The sequence below is a fragment of the Herpailurus yagouaroundi genome, unplaced genomic scaffold (assembly GCF_014898765.1).
Source record: "Herpailurus yagouaroundi ecotype Mexico unplaced genomic scaffold, PumYag 189, whole genome shotgun sequence".
Taxonomy (NCBI): domain Eukaryota; kingdom Metazoa; phylum Chordata; class Mammalia; order Carnivora; family Felidae; genus Herpailurus; species Herpailurus yagouaroundi.
In genome coordinates this window covers 1,114,147-1,137,393 of record NW_024412420.1, presented here as the reverse complement: position 1 = coordinate 1,137,393, position 23,247 = coordinate 1,114,147, and the positions used below count along the sequence as shown (strand labels likewise).

Genomic DNA, 23,247 nt, shown 5'->3' with positions numbered 1-23,247 from the left:
AAAGAAAGAAAGAAAGAAAGAAAGAAAGAAAGAAAGAAAGAAAGAAAACTGTCTCTATTTGCAGATGACATAATTTTATTTATAGAAAACCCTAAAGACTTAACCAAAGAACTGTTAGATCTATATAGATACAAAATTAACATATAAAAATCAGTAGTGTCTCTATACACTAATAAAAATTTTTCTGAAAAACAAACAAGGGATTCAATCCCATTTACAATAGCACCAAAAACAATAAAACACTTAGGAATAAATATAACTAAGAAGATGAAAGATCTCTACTCTGAAAACTATGAGACATTGATGAATGAAATAAAAAAAGACACAAATAAATGAAAAGTTATCCTGTGGTCATGTACTGTGAGAATTAATGTTAAAATGTCAATACTACCAAAAGCCATCTACAAATTCAATGCAATCCCTATCAAGGTTCCAATGGCATTTTTTATAGAAATAGAAAAAAACTTCCCTAAAATTTATATGGAACCACAAAAGACCCCAAATAGCCAAAAAAAATCCTAAAAAAGGAGAACAAAAGCAGGAGGCATCACACTTCCTGACATCAAGTTATACTATAAAGCTATAGTCATCAAAACAGTATGGTATTGGCATAAAAACAAATAGACCAATGGAAAAGAATCGCAAATATACATGGTCCACTAATATTTGACAAGGGGACCAAGAATGCTCAATAGAAAAAATGCAGTCTCTTCAATAAATGGTACTGGGATAATTGGATATTCACATGTAAAGAATGAAACTGGACCCAAATCCTATACCAGTCACAAAAATTAACTCAAAATGGATCAAAGATTTAAATGTAAGACCTGAAATCATGAAACTCCTAGAAGAAAATACAGAAACAAAATCTCCTTGACATGGATCTTAGTAGTAATTTTTAAAAGATGACACTTAAAGCACAAGCAACAAAATTAAAAATAAATTAAAAAGCTTCTGCACGTCAAAACAAACCACGAACAAAGTGAAAAGACAACCTACAGAATACAGAATGGGAAAAATATTTTCAAACCATCTATCTAATAAGGGCTTAATATCCTAAATATATAAAGAACACATGCATTCAATGGCAAAAAACAATCCAATTAAAAGATGGGCAAATGACTTGAATAAACATTTTCCCAAATAAGATATACAAAAAGCCAACATGTTCATGAAAAGGTGCCCAACATCAGTAGTGATTAGGGAAGTGCAAATTAAAAGCAAAATGAGATGCCACCTCATACCCGTTAACATGCCACCATCAAAAAGACAAGAGATAAACAGCCAAACTACAGAGAGAGCCCAAATTTCCATTGACTGATGAATGGATAAAGATGTGGGTGTATATATACACATATAAATGTGTTTGTATACACACAGACACACACACACACACACACACACACATATATACATATATATACATATATACATATATACATATATGTATATGACAGAATATTATTCAGCCATCAAAAAGAATGAAATCTTGCCATTTGCAATGATGTGGATGGAACTAGAATGTATTATGCTAAGCGAAATAAGTCAATCAGAGAAAGACAAAAAACATGATTTCATTTATATGTGGAATTTAAGAAACCAAACAGATGAACATATGGGAAGTGAGAGTGGGGGAGGAGAGAGGGAAACAAACCACAGGAGACTCTTAACAATAGAGAACACGGGTGCCTGGGTGGCTCAGTTGGTTAAGCATCTGACTTTAGCTCAAGTCATGATCTCACGGTTTGTGGTTTCAAGCCCCACAACAGGCTCTGTGCTGACAGCTAGGATTCTGTGCCTCTGGCTCTCTCTGCCCCTCCCCCACTCACCCTCTGTCTCTGCCTCTCTCTCTGTCTCTCAAAAATAAATAAACATTGGGGCGCCTGGGTGGCTCAGTCGGTTAAGCGTCCAACTTCGGCTCAGGTCGTGATCTCGCAGTCCGTGAGTTCAAGCCCCATGTCAGGCTCTGTGCTGACAGCTCAGAGCCTGGAGCCTATTTCAGATTCTGTGTGTCTCTCTCTCTGACCCTGCCCCATTCATGCTCTGTCTCTCTCTGTCTCAAAAATAAATAAAGGTTAAAAATAAATAAATAAATAAACAAACATTAAAAAAATTTTTGACGGGCGCCTAGGTGGCTCAGTCAGTTAAGCACCCAACTTCAGCTCAGGTCATGATCTCACAGTTCCATGAGTTCAAGCCCCACACTGGGCTCTGTGATGACAGCTCAGAGCCTGGAGCCTACTTCGGATTCTGTGTCTCCCTTTCTCTCTCCCCGTCCCTCACTCACTCTCTGTCTCTCTCTCAAAAATAAATATTAAAAATTTTTTTAAATTAAGTAAAAACAATAGAGAACAAACTGAGGGTTGATGGAAGGAGGTGGGTGGAGGATAGGCTGGATGGGTGATAGGTATTAAGGAGAGAACTTGCTGTGATGAGTACTGGGTGTTGCATGTAAGTGATGAATCACTGAATTCTACTCCTGAAACCAATATTTCCTGTATGTTAACTAATTAAAATTTAAATTAAACATGACAAGAGATAGAAATGCTGCCATGGATGTGGAGAAAAGGGAACCCTTGTGCATTGTTGGTGTAAATTGGTATAGCCACTATGGAAAACAGTAGGGGGGGGGAATCCTCAAAAAGTTAAAAATAGAACTACCCTATGGTCCAGCAATTCCATTTCTGGGAATATGACCAAAGGAAATAAAAATACAAACACAAAAAGATATCTACATCCTCATGTTCCTAGCATTATTTACAACAGCCAAGACATGGAAACAACCTGAGTGTCCATTGATGGATAGATGAACGGATAGATAAAAATGTTGTGATGTGTATATGTATATGTATATATTATATATATTATATTATATATTACATATATATTAACTATATTTACTATTTAATATATTATATATTATAGTGGAATATTATACAGCCATAAAAATATGAAGAAATATGACCATTTCAAACAACATGGAAAGACCTTGAAGGTATGCTAAGTGAAATATGTCAAAGAAAGACAAATACTGTATGATCTTATTTATCTTAAGATAAATCTTTAAAAGAAAAACTCAGAAAAAGAGATCAGATTTGTGGTTCACAGATGCAGAAGGTAAGAGAAGGGAGAGTTGGAGGAAGGTGGTCAAAAGGTACAAAGTTTCAGTTATAAAATAAATCAGTACTAGGGATGTGATGTACAACATGATGGCCATAGCTAATTCTGTGGTATGACATATAAGAAAGCTGTTAAGAGAGTAAATCCTAAGAATTCTCATCACAAGGAAAAAGTGTTTCCTTTTTTCTTTTCTTTTTTCTTTTCTTTTTATTGTATCAGTAGAAGATGGATGTTAGCTGAACCTATTATGGTAATCATTCCACTATATGTGTAAATCAAACTATCACACTACACACCTTAAACTTATATAGTGAGATACATGTCAATTATGTCTTTAAAAAACTGAAAAAAAATAAGCTCATATAAATGTTAAATGTAGAGAAAATAGTATGTGTAAAATTGTAAAGACGTATCCTCTACCAATATATCCTAGGAACTTAAATGACTCTGTTACATTCTGTATATCCTCTGTTAAAGAGCTACAGAAATGGACTTACAATTCTCACATACATATGAGCAAAATTAGTCCTTGTGTCAATTTTTCCAGTGTTACTTATAACTTTTCATTAATTTAATTTTAACCACTCCATAATAAAGACACCCATGGCACTGTTGGCTCTCAAATTCTTGATCTACAGGGCAAACTGAAGCTGAAACAGACAGGTTCACTATCTGAGATATACTCAACATGCAAATTTAAATTACAAACTCAAGATTTTCATTAGAAAAACATTAGATAATGTTAAAATTCTACCAGATGTTTCAGAAGAGACTGGAATAGCACAGACTATCAAATTTCTGTATAAAGTTACCACTGTTGATTTTTAATAGTAGACTTAATTCAAAAACTAAAAAATCCACAGATTTATGGTAAAATGGAACAAGCCATGGTATATTTTAAATACTCTACTGATGGAGCATGAAAATTGTAAACTCGAACTGTGGTAAGTATATTGTACATGCAGATATATCCATATCCATTCTAATGAAAATACATTATCTGTTATTTCATATTTGGAACCAAACATTTATAACTTTAGTTATCAAAAACTAACACCTATATAAGACAAGGCTGGGAAGTGGAGAATTACCATCTGCTACAGTATCTGGTGAGCCTTTCTCCAAATCTTTCCCATTTAATTCTCAGAACTTAGCATATAAGGTTTGGGGCTCAGGCAAACTTTAGATAAGCCAAGGAAGGAATGGACCTTTCTGCAAGGCCTACTGTAGGCCAATGTCATTTACCCACTTAGCAACCTCTGTGGCAGATTTGTCTACAAATTTGAGATAATCAAATAAATGCTATTAAATAGTTCCATTTCTAAATAAGAACAATCATCTATGCTTTCTAAATGAAGCTCTTGTTACTGGCCTATACCTTGACAATGAGTGAGGCTTAGAAATTAGGGAATGGAACCAAAGTCCTGGTAGGAACTCACACAATGTACAGCTAAAAGATGATAATCCAAATACATAAACTTATATTCTTCAGATGAAGAAACTTATCTAGGACACAATGGTAATACGTAGCAGAGCCAACTGAGAAGTCAAGGCATCAGATTCTAAGTCAATATCCTTTGACTACATTAACCTATTTCTACAGTGTCGGGCTTTAGGTTCTTAATACACACTTCAAATTGCTCACAAAGACATGAATAAATATAAAGACAGGAGAAGGGAAAAGAACAAGAAGCTTCTTCACTTAAGACAAAGGAAACATGAAAGACAACAAATCATCTTGTGTTTACTTCACTGTTAGTTAAGAGTAAGGAAGTAACTTCATTACCAATATCTGTATTTTTTATTCCCATGAAATTACTCTGATCTCTTTTAGAAATTTGCTGCTCTCTATTTGTCCCTGGACAATGATATGTATAGGTTAATAACTTTAGATTTAATGCACATAAAATTAAGCATACTGATGAAAAATTATCTATTTAGTAACTTTTACATAGGAAGCATTCAAACAAACAATTATCACTTACTTGATTCAGTAATTCAACCAAACATCTATGAAATGCTACTTAATAAATCCCTACTATTAATACTTAACACTTCAAAAAAATGAGCAATTCCTTAGTACCCAGTTTCACTTTAAGAGATGAGAACTATTCTTATTTATGTGTCACAAAACATGATGGAGGTTTTTCCAGTTCTCCAGTCTTATACTGGAAGAAAATGGACCCTGTTTGAATGAATGATTATTGAGCCAAGTGATTTCTAGCACTTGTTTTGCCTTCATCAATGTATACTGTAGTCAGGTTAAGCAACAGCTGTTGCCAAAATGGGCCTTACTTCCTCCAAGTGCTGCTTCAAGGTACAGAACATGAAGGTGTAAATACATCTGTCTTTTGCCATTTGCAGTTCTACTGGCCTTGTGTATGTCTTGAAGTAAGACAGATGGTCCCTGACATTGCACAGGCTTCCAGGGATATATTATTTCCAAAAATAAGAGGGCAGATGTGAAATATGGTAAGCACACGTTTTATCCCCTCAAGGTTTGAACTGAGGCTTCTATCTCAATTTGAATATTCTAGTATAGGATCCTAGGCAATCCTTAAAAAATCTCTGTGCTAGAAATACAACTTTTTGTGCTTATTTTGACTTTTTGCCAAATATCTAGGACATGCAGTAAATAAAGGTTGATGTAGCCTAGGTAAGTACATAATTTTATTAGATATATTATCAGGTATACTGGAAGTAGTCACAAAACTTACATGTCTATAAATGAGTCAGCTCTGTGCTTTATTTCTACATATTCTATGTCAAATACTTCTTGTTAGTTTTATTTTTAAAATGCTACCAAAGGCATTTCATAGAAGCAAAGTTAGAGTAAATGAGAATTTCTAGAATGAAAAGAGACCTGGAAAATGAAAATCCCATTTGCTCATCACTCTGGTAACCTTAATATAGCAAGCAAAATTCTCAGTAAATGTAACAAAATTTAATGGAAGTAATGCAAATTAGCTAACTACAGTCATGAGACTTGGTCATAGTAAAAAAAATGTTAATAAAAATGAAATAAATATAGCTTTTAAAATCTAATGGGATGAAATCTAATGATATGAGATGTATGGGATTTGGTTCAAATCTCAGCATATATAAAAAATGGAAATTAAGGGAATTTTTTTTTCTCATAAAACAAATATTACTTTTGGTAAGGCAAAATACATGTATTTCAGTGAAAATGCCAAATTTTAAGGTAATAAAACCATAAATTGTATTCTAAAAATTCTATGAACAAATGTTGGGGTGACTTAGAATAAAAATTATAAGGAAATTACACTATAGCAATTTCTGGATATAATCAACAAACCCTTCAGAAAATGGATTAGAGGGGGTGTCTGGGTGGCTCAAGTCAGTTAAGCATCCAACTCTTGCTTTCAGCTTAGGTCATGATCTCACAGTTCGTCAGTTTAAGCCCCACTTCTCAATCTCAATCTCTCTCTCAAAAATAAATAAATAAACATTAAAAAAAAAGTGGCTTAGGGTATTAAGTCTCATAAGAAGAGCCAACTATAAGTTATTAATACTATTATCAAAGTGTTTATAGGTCACTGTGATCTGTGTTAATAGGAAACCAGAGAAAATAGCAGGAGGGGTGGGGAAAAAAAGAACAGCAGGTGGGGAGAGCGGAAAATAATGGGCAGGGTAATAATGTGTGCTACACTAATGGCTCTGCCACAAGTAGAGAAGTCATTACAGACAACTCTACGAAAAAGACCAATAGTGAGTTTTAAAATCTCTTCTTTTGATAACTGTACTATAGTTATGTAAGAGAATATCCTTGTCTGTAGAAGTTATATATCGAAATTTGTAGGAATAAGGAATTACTAACTCTACTTTGAAACAATTTAAGAAAAATATGGTGTGTGTGTGTGTTTGTATGTGTGTGTGTATGCACACGTGTGCATACATGTATGGGCAGAGTGAGAGAATGTGAATGATAAGGCAAAAATATTGGATTGTCAACATTTGGGGAAAATGGGAATTCATTTTACTGGTCTTATAACTTTTTTTTGTAAATCTGAATCCTCCGAAAATTTTTTTTTTAATTTTTTTTTTAATTTTTTTTTCAACGTTTATTTATTTTTGGGACAGAAAGAGACAGAGCATGAACGGGAGAGGGGCAGAGAGAAAGGGGGACACAGAATCAGAAACAGGCTCCAGGCTCTGAGCCATCAGCCCAGAGCCTGACGTGGGGCTCAAACTCACGGACCGCGAGATCGTGACCTGGCTGAAGTCAGACACTTAACCGACTACGCCACCCAGGCGCCCCCGAAAATTTTAAAAATTACAAACCAAGTATTCGTTGTGGGACAAATATTCTCTTTAAACACTTCAACACAGGACATGCTAAAAAGAATTTAAAAACTCAGCAAAAATATAATCGTCTGGGAACTGAGATAAAAAACCAAGACAACAATGCAACGTGTGTACCTTGAACTAATATTAATTCCAAAGCACATAATTCAAATTCATTTAAGTTATTTCATTAATAAATAATTACTAAGTTGTCTATAATATAAGGGAGCCTAACGTATGCAATCTAAAAATCTAAGAATTGTGACTAAGTTTTTAAAAAGAAAAGAAACAATTTATCCAAGTTCATAAAATATGGCAGTGGAGGGAGACACCAGATGATTAATAGTTTCTGTCCATCTAAGGGCAGAGAAATAGAGAGTAGCAAGAGAGAGTGTGAAAGAGTGTGAAAGACTTTTTATTGTGGAAAATTTCAAATACATACAAAAGTAGGCTCAGTTTCCACTCCTCCTCACAACTATGTTGAATTAAATTCTAATATAATAGGATTTCATGCATAGAACCTCAGTCACTGTCTTATAAAAGCTTATTTGAAAAAGAGAGCTAATTCTTTACATTATAAAAATAGCATAGCTCGTAAGTTTTAAAAACAATAAACACCAGAAACAAAGCTAGAATTAAATTCAAGAAGAACAATTTTGAGTATTCTTTCACTTGGATTCAGGAAACACACACAAAAACTCATAAGTACTTTGCAGAATTGTACAATGCTCAGTTGAATCAAAAAGGTACAATTATGGATGATTTCTATAAGTAAAAAAAATAACTTTAAAACTATGATTCAAGATTTAGTCTAATTTTTATTTGATTCTATATCCCAGAAAAGTAAAAGAAAAAAATGAATGAACAGTAAATAACCTCTTCATAACCTCTTTCCTATTAATAGCTACTGTAATTTTAAATATTTTTATGCTTATTTATTTTTGAGAGACAGAGAAAGTAAACAGGGGAGGGACAGAGAGAGAGGGAGACACAGAATCAGAAGTAGACTCCAGGCTCTGAGCTGTCCGCACAGAGCCTGATGCGGGGTTCAAACTTACAAACAGCGAGATCATGACCTGAGCCGATGTCGGACACTTAACTGACTGAGCCACCCAAGCACCCTTTACTTATCTTATTTAAAAAAAAAGAAACTAAAAGAGGAAAGGGAAGCCAACATTCTATTTAAATCACTGAACATAGTTAAAAAGCTGAAATAAATTAAAAAAAAAAAAAAAAAGGGATACAGGCCCAATGATCTATATCATAACATGCCTAATTTGGGACCTAAGTATATTTTTCCTTCCCCCTCCCCAAATATGCCACAAACTCCATTTTATTTCTGCATTCAGCAATAAGATCACTTTGTATACGAATACCACCCCACCAGGTAGAGGGTCCATTTCTGTGCTATGGTGAAATCGGGAGTTCAAAGGCCTTATCCCTGAGCATGAGTATTTCTTCTCACAAAAGTGACTTCTATAAACACTTTACCATCCAGCACAAAAATATTAAGACCTATTGATATAGTAGCCAAATAATATAATCTATTTCTTTTGTTGGAAAGGCCCTGAGGATTGTTTGAAGCTAGGATTGGGTTTTCTCTGAGCTACCTGCAGACAAAATTTAAGACAGTTGTTTCATTTCAAATTAGATAACAATCTCAAAATTACTTATTGATGAAACAGGTAATCTGCCTATAGATACATATTTTTCTGGTACAAATGGAATTTCAGAATCATTTTGCGACTGATCATCTAATGATATCTTAAATATAGTACTTTATTTTCAAGAACTCAAAGAAGTGAGTTTTATATTCCTAACCAGTAGCAATTAAAAATGTTTTTAAATAGCTAAAATAAGCACAGACACATCAAGTGAGTCATCAAATGTCTTTGTGGATGTTAATGACCAATCTTGAATAAAGCCCAAATTTTAGGACTCTGGCTTTTGAAAACTACCCATAATATCACATTGTCGTAACACTAACGACAGATTATTATTTGTAAATTATACCACGATATAGGTTTTTTTTTTTCCTTTAAGTTTCAGAAACATGGTTGTCATCTAACAAAGTTCTTTCCTTAGTATTTGGGCCAGGTAAAATCTGGTGGTCATTATAAACACAGATTATGTCCACAAAAGCAAGAAACTGAAACTGTACTTTCAGACAAAGCCACAAGGCAGCAAGTATAAGACTGAGTAGATGGGTCTGGTTTTTATTAGCCAGTACTAGTTTTCACAACTTGTCACTGCTTTGTCTTTGCTATGAATGTATGTGCACATGGTTGTATTTGAGTATGTTTGTACATGTTCTATACTTTGTACTTATTCTGCTGCCATTAAGTCTCACATGGGCTGGAAATGAAGAACGTACTCAAACGACCCAAAGAAAATGTGTTTTATTTTTATGTATCCAATCCTCTAAAGCAGCTATTTTAAAAAGTAGCAAGCCTAAGGCCTTACCCTGTTCGTTTGGTGATGGTCCCCAATGTCATTGGTTGCTTGATTTGTGCAAGAGGCATCAATACCATCAAGCTGGGGAGAGGAGAGAGCCGAGGGTTGCCAGGGTTGTTGTTGGCAAAATTATTGTAGGAGTCTTGGCTGTTTAGTTTCCCTACAAAAAGAAAAATAAAGAAAAGCATCACCAAGAGATGTTTCCTTCTCTCATGTGATTTGCACTCACTCCACTAACCACTTAAGAAAGTTATCAAAGGCAGAATTGATTCTAAAAGAATCATGGTTATATGGATGGGAAAAAACAAAGGATACTGGTAACACCAAGTGTGACTTGATTATAAACAGAGATGTTAGTCTTTGAGGATAGAGGAATGGAGGATACAGAAATGGATGGATGTTAAGTGGTTATACAAATAATTAGTATAAAATTTAATTATAATTTTATGATCTTATGAAGGAATATAGGATAGTAACAGAAAACAAAACAGGAAGATATAAGGTAGTCTAGAGGAGGCATGAAGCAATTCTCTAAACAAGCTGAAAGTAAGTGGGTAGAATATTCCAGCCACAGCAGCCTGTGAAAGCTGGGAGGGTGGAAGAAAGAGGAGTCATGAGATGAGTATCCACAGAGAATAGGAGACACAGGATGAGTAACAGAAGTCATAGGTAAAATCATAACCTTCTTCCCAATATCTACCACCCTCCATCATAAAGTTTAAAAACAAAAATCAACACATTTCCCTTTATTTTATGCTGGGCATTAATATAAAAAATAAAAAGAACAGTCATTATGGCTCACTAGTAACCAGGAAAAACAAACTCATCTGTGAAATAAAATCTGATCTGCAGAGGGAATAATTACTTTCAGCTCACTAGTAAGCCAAATTCCTCCTACATACTTATCTTTTCTCCCTCTCCATGGTATTTTCCAGAATGTCCTATAAATGAAATCAGAGTATGGGGCTTATGGGGTAGAGCTTCTTTCATTTGCCAATAAGCATCTGAGATTCACCCACTCTATATTTTCCTGAAAGTATCAACAGATCTTTCCCTCTCCTCCCCCCCTTTTCTTTAAGTGGGCTTCATTCCCAGCACAGAGCCCAATGTGGAGCTTGAACTGACAATGCTGAGATCAAGAGTCAGATGCTTAATCAACTAAGCCACTCAGGGCACCCCAGCTCTTTCCTTTTATTCGTGAGTATGATGGAATTATATGGAATACTTCAGTTTGTTTATCTAGTCCCTGCTTTTGGCTATTAAGTTTCCAGCTTTTGGCTATTAATGAATAAAGGTGCTATAAACATTTATGTACAGGTTTTGTATGAATATAAGCTTCCTTTTTTGGATAAATAATCTAAGAATGGAATTGCTGGTCATAGTAAATGAATGTATGCATGGACATAATAATTGTATGTTTTAAGATTATAAGAAAATGCCAGTTTGACAAAGTACCTGAACCATTTCTCATTCTCACCAGTAAAGTATCATAGTTCCAGATCTTCCATATCCACACCAGCATTTAGTATTGTCATTCTTTTTGATTTTAGCTATTCTGGCCTTATTTGGATTTCTCTAATGCATAATACAATGTAGTACTTTTTTGTTCATATACTTGTTATCCATATTTCTTTTTTGATAAAGTATCTGCTCAAATCTTGTGCCCATTTTAAAAACTGAGTCAATATTTATGCTGAGATATAATTCATATGTTGTGAAAGTCACTCTTTTAAAATGCACACTTCTGTGGTGTTTAGTATATTCTACAGTGTAGCACAACCACTATCAAATTTCAGAATATTTTCATCACCCAAAAAGAAAGCCCATACCCATTGGCAATCACTCCTCCTTTGTCCCACCTCTCAGCCTTTGACAACTAGGAACCTCCTTTTTGATTCTATGGCTTTGCCTATTCTGGATGCCTCATAAATGGAATCATATACAATGTGGCCTTTTATGACTTAGTATCTTTTCAAGGTTCATCCATGTTGTGCCACATGTCAGTAGTTCATTATTTTTTATAACCAAATAGCATTCCATTGCATGGATGTACCACATTTGACTTATCCATTTATGTGTTCTCAAGTTTTCTTGGGTATACACACCTAGAAGTGGAACATTTCAGTCTGTATTTAACATTTTGATGAACTGCCAACCTGTGGCTGCACCAATGTATAAGGGCTCCAACTTCTCCACATCTTCAAAAATACTGTTATTGTCTACCTCTTATTTTAGCCATCCTAATTTTTTTTAATGTTTATTTATTTTTGAGAGACAGGGAGAGGCAGAGGGCAAGCAGGGGAGGGGCAGAGAGCGAGAGGGAGACACGGAATCTGAAGCAGGATCCAGGTTCTGAGCTATCACCACAGAGCCCGATGCGGGACTTGAACTCATGAACTGTGACAGTATAACCTGACCTGAAGTCAGATGCTCAACCGACTGAGCCACCCAGGCGCCCCTGTTTTAGCCATCCTAGTGGGTATGAAGTGGTGTCTTATGTGGTTTTGATTTGCATTTCCCTAATTACTAAGGATGTTAAACATCTTTTTCATGTGTAGTTTGGTAATTCGTATATCTTCTTTGGAGAAATGTCTAATCTGAAATATTTGCGCATTTAAAAACTGGATCGTCTGGGGCTCCTGGGTGGCTCATTTGGTTGAGCGCCCGACTTCAGCTCAGGTCATGATCTCACGATTCATAAGTTTGAGCCCCATGTCATGCTCTGTGCTGACAGCTCTGAGCCTGGAGCCAGCTTTGAATTCTGTGTCTCCCTCTCTTTCTGCCCCTCCACCACTCGTGCTATGTCTCTCTCTCTCTCTCTCTCTCTCTCTCTCTCTCTCTCCCTCAAAAATAAACATTTTTAGAAAATTAAAAGTAAATAAAATAAAAATTGGATTGTCTTTTTACTGTTCAGTCATAAGTTAATCATATTCTCTGGATACAAGCCCCTGGTCAAATATATTATTTATAAATATATTTGTCCCATTACATGTGTTGTCTTCTCATCTTCTTCATGATGTTCTTTGAAGTACAAAAGTTTTTAATTTTGATAAAGTCTACTGTATCCATTTTTTCTTTAGTTGCTTATACTTTTATTGTCATATCTAAGAAATCATTGCCAAATCCAGGGACACAAAGATTTATGCCTATATTTTCTTCTAAGAGTTTTATATTTTCAGTTCTGACATTTAGGTCTTGGATCTATCTTGAATCAATTGTTATAAATGGTGTGAAGTAGGGGTTCAATATCATTACTGTGAATTTTGGATATCCACTTGTTCCAGTCTTTCCATGGAAAAGACTCTTCTTTCCCACATCAACAGATTGTCCTGGCACTCTTGTTGAAAATCAAAAGGCTACAAATGTAAGGAATTATTTATAGATCTTACTCTCAAATTTTAAAAGATCTTTATATATTCTGGACATAAGCCTTTTGTAAATTTTCAAATATGTTCTACCACCCTGTAACTTGTCTTCTTACAGATCTTTCAATAAGCAAAAGATTTTTTCCCATAAAGTCCACCTCATGAATTTGTTTAGTATATGTGGTGTTGAATTGATGAACTATTTGCCTAACCTAAGGTCAAAAAATTCAATCTAAAAAATTTTAAGTCTTGTATTTTATCTTCATATATATAATTTATATCATTTGTTACATGATACAGTTAATTTTTTAAGGTATGAAATGTGATTTTTTTTAAAAAAAACAATGACATGAAATGAAACAAATGAAAGCAAATAAAACAAAATCTCCAAAGTTTAAGTGAAGTTTATAGCAACTTTACATATTAGGATTTTTTTGTTTATTTTTTAATCAGTGCCCTGATATTAATGATAAAAATTTTATGATATTACCAATATAAAATATTACTGACAATGTCTATTACTCCAGTATTATGATAACTGAAGCCTGAGACAAGGCAGGATCCATGATCTCTGTAATTTTTTGATATATTCACCAAATGACAAATTTGAGCTAAATTTTGGTGAGCTGAAGTGGTATGCCAATTTGGATTGCTTTCTTTTTTTTTTTTTTTAATATGAAATTTATTGTCAAATTGGTTTCCATACAACAAACACCCAGTGCGCATCCCAACAGGTGCCCTCCTCAATGCCCATCACCCACCCTCCCTTCCCTCCCACCCTCCCTTCCCTCCCACCCCCCATCAACCCTCATTTTATTCTCAGTTTTTAAGAGTCTCTTATGGTTTGGCTCCCTAACTTTTTTTCTTCCCCTCCCCCATGGTCTTCTGTTAAGTTTCTCAGGATTGTTTTCTTAACACAAAAAGAAATCGTATTATAATTACTGAAAAGAAAGAGAACAGTATATCAAAAGGGAACATACTATATTCTGGAACAGAAGCACCCACTTGGACATTTATTATTTCTGTATTATTTGGTGTCACCACCTTGTGGCCTACAGCTACAAAATTCAAATTAGTTACAGATCTCATAGAGAGAAGGCTATGAAATACAAAGACAGAAATTGTTATTATTAAGTTATCAAAGTTCTCTTCAGATACAAGCCACATGGGATTAGAAATTTTAGAATATTTTATGTGTTTTTCTGAATGTCCATGTTTTGAAATGCTGTCATATTGGGAATTAGGTTCCTAAACAACTCATAACTTCTAAAATAGACATTACACAAACATCTACCCAAATGCACACAGAATTCACTAAAAATGTGCTTTTATTTTCAAAATTCTTAGCACCCCTGTTCAGTCACCTTTTTCCAAGGAAAAATTATTGTGAAGCACCTCTGTCCCAGTAAATAATGGTTTTTCAGAGGGACTAAAGATAGAAAAAAAATAGAGAAAAATAATATTGAATTTCATTTCTTTTAGTCAGTGGTTTCATGTCACTGTATTCAACAAAACCTGCTGCTTCCACCAACATTGTCATTTATTTGCAAAGATGCCAGCTAGGATTCTGATTGGAACTGCAATGAGTCTGTAGATCAGTTGAGGAACTACTGCCATCTTACCAAGCCAAGAATATGAAATGTCTTTTCATTTATTTAAGTATTCTTTAATTTCTTTGAACATTATTTTGTAGATTTCAGGGTACAGGTTTTATACTTCTTTGTTAAATTTAGTCCTATTTTATTCTTTTGGATGCAACTTGTAAAAAGAATTATTTTTAATTTCACTTTTCAGACTGTTAATTGCCAATGTAGAAAAATACAATTAATTATTGTACATTGATCTTATATCCTATAATCTTTGCTGAACTTATCTCAGTTTCTTGTGGATTCCTTAGTATTTTCTACATACATGATCATGTCATCCTCAAAGAAGAAAGTTTTACTTCTTCCTTTCCAGTCCAGATGACTTCTATTTATTTTATTGCCTAAAAGCCTTGGTTACAACTGCCAGTACAATATTGAACAGAAGTGGCAAGAACAGACTATGATTCATTTTAAGTTATTTTTTGTATATGGACTGAGGTGTGAGTTGAGGTTGTGTTCATGCTTTGAAAGTGGATATCAACTTGTTTCATCACCATTAGAAAGATGATCCTTTCTCCATTAAATTGCCTTTTCATCTTTGTCAAAAATCAAATGACCATACATGTGTGCATCTATTTCTAGATTTTGTTCCATTGATCCATGTGTCTATCCTTTCACTAATACTACATTTTCTTGATTACTGTAGTTTTTTTTTTTTTTTTTTAAGACAGAGAGAGCGCACGTGTGAGCCTGTATGAGTGGAAAGAGGGGCAAAGAGAGAGGAGAGACAGAATCCCAAGCAGTCTCTGTGCTGTCAGAGCATAGCCAGACACAGGGCTCGATCTCACAAACCGTGAGATCATGACCTGAGCCGAAATCAAGAGTCGGACACTCAAGTCACTGAGTGACCCCGGCACCCTGTTGATTACTGTAGTTTCATAGTGATCCATGCACTTACACAGAAACTTTACAGAAAATTTTCCACACTTTCCATGTTATAAAAACGAGTCCAGTGTTTATAATTCAACAACTCTTCCATACAGAAAACACCTTATTGACCCAAAGTTATTTTCAAATAATTGTTCTTAACTTATAAAAGTTATCTGCCCCAGTTCAATGGTTAACAATAAATATTGTATTTTATAAATAACAGCAAACAGTAAGCATTTTTTTTTTTTACTAATTTGTAAGTGGAGTGTTAAAGTCCTCTGCAATTACCACATTCTTATCAATAAGGTTGCTTATGTTTTTGAGTAATTGTTTTATATATTTGGGGGCTCCTGTATTCGGCACATAGGCATTTATAATTGTTAGCTCTTCCTGATGGATAGACCCTGTGATTATTATATGATGCCCTTCTTCATCTCTTGTGACAGCCTTTAATTTAAAGTCTAGTTTGTCTGATATAAGTATGGCTACTCCAGCTTTCTTTTGGCTTCCAGTGGCATGATAAATAGTTCTCCATCCCCTCACTCTCAATCTGAAGGTGTCCTCAGGTCTAAAATGAGTCTCTTGTAGACAGCAAATAGATGGGTCTTATTTTTTTTATCCATTCTGATACCCTATGTCTTTTGGTTGGCGCATTTAGTCCATTTACATTCAGTGTTATTATAGAAAGATATGGGTTTAGAGTCATTGTGATGTCCGTAGGTTTCATGCTTGTAGCGATGTCTCTGGTACTTTGTCTCACAGGATCCCCCTTAGGATCTCTTGTAGGGCTGGTTTAGTGGTGACGAATTCCTTCAGTTTTTGTTTGTTTGGGAAGACCTTTATCTCTCCTTCTATTCTAAATGACAGACTTGTTGGATAAAGGATTCTCGGCTGCATATTTTTTCTGTCTAGCACACTGAAGATATCGTGCCAATTCTTTCTGGCCTGCCAAGTTTCAAAAGAGAGATCAGTCACGAGTCTTATAGGTCTCCCTTTATATGTGAGGGCACGTTTATCCCTTGCTGCTTTCAGAATTTTCTCTTTATCCTTGTATTTTGCCAGTTTCACTATGATATGTCGTACAGAAGATCGATTCAAGTTACGTCTGAAGGGAGTTCTCTGTGCCTCTTGGATTTCAGTGCCTTTTTCCTTCCCCAGTTCAGGGAAGTTCTCAGCTATAATTTCTTCAAGTACACCTTCAGCACCTTTCCCTCTCTCTTCCTCCTCTGGAATAACAATTATGCGTATATTATTTCTCTTTAGTGCATCACTTAGTTCTCTAATTTTCCCCTCATACTCCTGGATTTTTTTATCTTTTTCTCAGCTTCTTCTTTTTCCATAATTTTATCTTCTATTCTCTCCTCTGCCTCTTCAATCCGAGCCGTAGTTGTCTCCAGTTTATTTTGCAACTCGTTGATAGCATTTTTTAGCTCCTCCTGGCTGTTCCTTAGTCCCTTGATCTCTGTAGCAAGAGATTCTCTGCTGTCCTTTATACTGTTTTCAAGCCCAGCGATTAATTTTATGACTATTATTCTAAATTCACTTTCTATTATATTGTTTAAATCATTTTTGATTAGTTCATTAGCCGTTGTTGTTTCCTAGACGTTTTTCTGAGGGGAATTCTTCTGCTTCGTCATTTTGGATAGTCCCTGGAGTGGTGCGGGACTGCGGGGCACTTCCCCTGTGCTGTCTTGAAAAACTTGTGTTGGTGGGCGGGGCCTCAGTCAGACCTGATGTCTGCCCCCAGCCCACCGCTGGGGCCACAGTCAGACTGGTGCGTGCCTTCTCTTCCCCTCTCCTAGGGGCGGGATTCACTGTGGGGTGGCGTGGCCCGTCTGGGTTACTTGCACACTGCCAGGCTTGTGGTGCTGGGGATCTGGCGTATTAGCTGGGATGGATCGGCAAGGTGCACGGAGGCGGGAGGGGCAGGCTCAGCTGGCTTTTCCTTTGGAGATCCACTTCGGGAGGGGCCCTGCGGCACCAGGAGGGAGTCAGACCCGCAGGAGGGATGGATCCGCAGAAGTACAGCGTTGGGTGTTTGCGCAGTGCAAGCAAGTTCCCTGGCAGGAACTGGTTCCCTTTGGGATTTTGGCTGGGGGATGGGTGAGGGAGATGGCTCTGGTGAGTGCCTTTGTTCCCCACCAAGCTGAGCTCTGTCGTCTGGGCCTCAACAACTCTTCCTTCGTTGTCCTCCAGCCCTCCCGTTCTCCGAGCAGAGCTGTTAGCTTATAACCTTCCAGATGTCAAGTCCCGCTTGCTGTCGGAACACACTCGTCCGGCCCTTCCGCTTTTGCAAGCCAGACACGGGGGCTAAGCTTGGCCGGCGGGCCGCCCCTCTGCCCCAGCTCCTTCCCGCCAGTCCGTGGAGCGTGCACCGCCTCTCTGCCCTTCCTACCCTCTTCGTGGGCCTCTCGTCTACGCTTGGCTCTGGAGACTCCGTTCTGCTAGTCTTCTGGTGGTTTTCTGGGTTATTTAGGCAGGTGTAGGTGGAATCTAAGTGATCAGCAGGACGCGCGGTGAGCCCAGCGTCCTCCTACGCCGCCATCTTCCCAGGATCTCTCTTTTTTTACTAATTTGAATAAGACAAATTTATATAAAAAAAGCAAACAATCCCCCCAAGAGATCAGAATGAATATCTTATTTCTAAATGACATCCTGAAAGACATTATTTTTTTTAGTTTGTATTTAAATTTCAGTTAGTTAACATATAGCTTAATAGTTTCAGGTGTACAATATAGCAATTCAACACTTCCATACATCACTCAGTGCTCATCACAACAAGTACACCCCTTAATCCCCAACACCTATTTAACCTATTCCCCTGCCCACCTCCCCTCTGATAACTACCAGTTTGTTCTCTATAGTTAAGAATCTGTTTCTTGGTTTTTCTCTCTCTCTCTCTCTTTCCCCTCCTCTTTTATTTGTTTTGTTTCCTAAATTCCACATATGAGTGAAATCATATGGTATTTGTCTTTCTCTGCCTGAATTATTTCACTTAGCATAATACTCTCTACCTCCAGGCACATCTTCGCAAATGGCAAGATTTCATTCTTTTTAATGCCTGAGTAATATCCCATTGTGTATATATACCACATTTTCTTTACCCATTCATCAGTTGATGGACATTTGGGCTATTTCCATAATTTGGCTACCATAGATAATCACTGCTATAAACACTGGGGTGCATGTATCCCTTTGTATCTGTATTTTTGTATTCTTTAGGTAAATACCTACTAGTGCAATTGCTGGGTTGTAGGGTAGTTCTACAACTTTTAGTTTTAAATTTTTGAGGAACCACCACACTGTTTTCCAGAGTGGCAGCACCAGTTTGCATTCCCACCAACAGTGTAAGGGGATTCCCCTTTCACCACATCCTCGCCAACACCTGTTGTTTCTTGTGGTGTTGATTTTAGCCATTCTGACAGTTGTGAGGTGATGTCTTATTGTAGTTTTGATTTGCATTTCCTTGATGATAAGTGATGCTGAGCATCTTTTCATGTGTCTTTCAGCTGTCTGTATGTCTTCTTTGGAAAAATGTCTATTCATATCTTGTGCCCATTTTTTTTAAGTTTATTGATTTATTTTGAGAGAGAATGAGCACAAGAGAATCACAGGCAGGCTCCACAGTGTCAGTGTATAGCCCGATGGCTCACAAACCATGAGACCATGACCTGAGCCGAAGTCAGACACTTAACTGACTGAACCACCCAGGCATTCCTCTTTTGCCCACTTTCTATTGGATTATTCACTTTTGGGGTGTTGAGTTTTATAAATTGTTTATATATTTTGGATACTAACCCTTTATTGGATATGTCACTTGCAAATATCTTCTCCCATTCTAACGCTGACTTTTAGTTTTGTTGATCATTTCCTTCATTGTGCAGATGGTTTTTATTTTGATGTAGTGCCAATAATTTATTTTTGCTTTTGTTTCCCTTGCCTCAGGAGACATATCTAGAAAGAAGTTGTGATGGCTGATGTCAAAGAATTTACTGCCTGTGTTCTCTCAAAGACATTCATTCTTAAAACAGCATGGATTCAATACAGAGGGAGAACTATCACACCATAATTAATGGTAGCTTCAGAGTTAGTGGAATGGTAAGAAGTTCTTTTTAAAAAATCATTACAAGCAGCACCTGGGTGGCTCAGTCGGTTAAGTACCTGACTGCAGCCCAGGTCATGATCTCATGGTTCGTGGGTTTGAGCCCTGCGTCTACTCTCTGCTGACAGCTCAGAGCCTGGAGACTGCTTTGGATTCTGTGTGTCTCTCTCTGCCCCTTCCCTGCTCCCATTCTGTCTCTCTCTCTCTCTCAAAAATAAACAAACATTTAAAAAAATGTAAAAAAAATCATTACAAAATGAAGATATCTTCAGATTTAGCATAATGGCTTAACCAAATGGGACTTGTTTTTTGGGGCACAAACCTATGGAATAATCAAGTTAAATACTGATGTCTCTTCAGCAATGTAAGAAATTCTTATTGAGGAGGGCACCTTTTGGGATGAGCACTAGGTGTTGCATGCAAACCAATTTGACAATAAATTTGATATTTAAAAAAAGCTTCTCTTTCTGTGCTCACACAATGGGCAGCAAAAAAAAAAAAAAAAGAAAAAGAAAAGAAATTCACACAAATTTTTATCTATCTCCTCAATTTCTGAATACAACATTTGATATCTATAGAGGAATAACAGAAAACTTTTTTATACCAGTTAAGAAATGGGCAGAAGACATGACACAGACTTTCTTCCAAAGACATACAGATGGCTAACAGACACATGAAAAGATGCTCAACATCACTCATCATCAGGGAAATACAAGTCAAAACCATGATGAGATACCACCTCACACCTATCAGAATGGCTAGAATTGACAACACAGGAAACAACAGATGTTGGCAAGAATGTGGATGAAGGGGAAACCTCTTACACTGCTGGTGGGAATGCAAACTGGTGCAGCCACTCTGGAAAACAGTGTGGAGGTTCCTCAAAAAGTTAAAAATAGAATGACCCTATGATCCAGCAATTACACTAATAGGTATTTACCCAAAGAATGCAAAAATAGAGATTTGAAGGGGCACATGCACCCTGATGTATATACAGCACCATTATCAACAATAGCTAAACTATGGAGAGCCCCAAATGTCCATCAACTGATGAATGGATAAAGAAGATGTGGTATAGATACACAATGGAATATTACTCAGCCATCACAAAGAATGAAATCTTGTCATTTGCAATGATGTGGATGGAGCCAGAGTGTATTATGCTAAGCAAAGTAAGTCAGAGAAAGATAAATGCCATATGATTTCACTCATATGTGGAATTTAAGAAACAAAATAGATGAAGATAGGGGAAGGGGGAAAAAGAGAGAGAGAAGCAAACCATAAGAGACTTTTTTTTTCTATGTCTTTTTTTTTAATATGAAATTTATTGTCAAATTGGTTTCCATACAACACCCAGTGCTCATCCCAACAGGTGCCCTCCTCAATGCCCATCGCCCACTTTCCCCTCCCTCCCACCTCCCATCAACCCTCATTTTACTCTCAGTTTTTAAAATTTTTTTTTAACATTTATTTATTTTTGAGACAGAGAGAGACAGAGCATGAACGGGGGAGGGGCAGAGAGAGAAGGAGACACAGAATCGGAAGCAGGCTCCAGGCTCTGAGCCATCAGCCCAGAGCCCGACGCGGGGCTCGAACTCACGGACCGTGAGATCGTGACCTGAGCCGAAGTCGGACGCTTAACTGACTGAGCCACCCAGGCACCCCTACTCTCAGTTTTTAAAAGTCTCTTATGGTTTGGCTCCCTCACTCTCTAACTTTTTTTTTTCCTTCCCCTCCCCCATGGTCTTCTGTTAAGTTTCTCAGGATCCACATCAGAGTGAAAATATATGGTATCTGTCTTTCTCTGTATCACTTATTTCACTTAGCATAACACTCTCCAGTTCCATCCACGTTGCTACAAAGGGCCATATTTCATTCTTTCTCATTGCCACGTAGTATTCCATTGTGTATATAAACCACACTTTCTTTATCCATTCGTCGGCTGATGGACATTTAGGCCCTTTCCATAATTTGGCTATTGTTGAAAGTGGTGCTATAAACATTGGGGTACAAGTGCCCCTATGCATCAGCACTCCTGTAGCCCTTGGGTAAATTTCTAGCAGTGCTATTGCTGGGTCATAGGGTAGATCTATTTTAATTCTTTGAGGAACCTCCACACTGTTTTCCAGAGCGACTGCACCAGTTTGCATTCCCACCAACAGTGCAAGAGGGTTCCCGTTTCTCCATATCCTCTCCAGCAAGGAGACTCTTAACTATAGAGAATAAACTGAGGGTTGATGGAGGCGGGTGGGTGGGGGATGGGCTAGATGGGTGATGGGCATTAAGGAGGGCACTTGAGATGAGCACGGGGTGTTATATGTAAGTGATGAATCACTAAATTCTACGCCTGCAACCAATTTTACCATATATGTTAACTAACTAGAATTTCAATAAGAAGTTTAAAAATAAACCATAAAAAAGAAAAAAATTATGGTTAAATCATTCAGTGATTTATTATGACACTCTTTAGACCACTGTAGATGCAAGATTCACCATTAGACAACTACAGTAATACTAATTTGAATCTGAAATCAGACTGCAGCACTAAAATATCACAAGCTAATGAAATTCAAGGAATGTTCATGACACATATTTCACAACTAGTAGTCAAATATTTTATGAGTGCCTTAACCTAAGATTACATGCTGTGAAGACTGCCTTCTCTGTTATCACAGAGCTTACAGTCTTATATGCATGAAACAGGAATAATTTAAATGCTAACGGCCTAGTACTGAAAGATAAGTACAAATGGGATCAACTATTTGGAGAAGAGATCATGGAGCAGATGGGACATAACCTAGGCTTTGAAAGATGTGCAAAATATGGAGATGACTAGGAGAGAAGAAATATGCTGAGCATGAAGGATAACATGAAAAGCAGAGGGTGTAAAGGGATGCCACATATGTGAGCAACAGTAAGGAATCTCTAACGAGAGGAGATTATAATAGAAAGCAGTAGGAAGATTAAATGATTTCAGTTTTAGAAGAACTTTTTAATTGAGCCAGAGGAGCAGGGACTTAGGTAAATTCTTCAGCAAGGGAATATACAGATTTTGAGATCACTGAACTTTATAGGTAGGATGAGTGGTCTAGAAAAATGAAGTGATTCACTGAGAAGCTCCAAATCTTGTGACATAGTTAGCCATAACTTAAAACCCCTCACCTCATAATAGTATACAAGGTGCTTCATACCTATCCCTCTCAGCATGCTATTGTATTGCCAAGCAACACCCAAGTTTGTGGGCATTTACTCTTGGTGTCTGTGTTTATGATGTAGCCTCTGACACGCAGCCCATCTGAAAGGGTAAAGTAAGTCTACCTTAAGGGTAAAGGGTCTTATATTCATATAGGTATAGTGTCTGTCTTATATTTTATTGGACATGGCA

At 36.6% G+C, this 23,247-nt stretch overlaps 1 protein-coding gene across 1 annotated transcript in view; it reads right to left on the bottom strand.

Annotated features, from left to right (window-relative positions):
* Positions 1–23,247, bottom strand: part of BCAS3 (BCAS3 microtubule associated cell migration factor) — a 632,238-nt gene that overhangs the window by 318,613 nt on the left and 290,378 nt on the right. Inside the window, exon 18 of the mRNA XM_040497881.1 lies at positions 9,889–10,039. Coding sequence (XP_040353815.1) covers positions 9,889–10,039 — 151 coding nt within the window. The remainder of the gene's footprint in view (positions 1–9,888; positions 10,040–23,247) is intronic.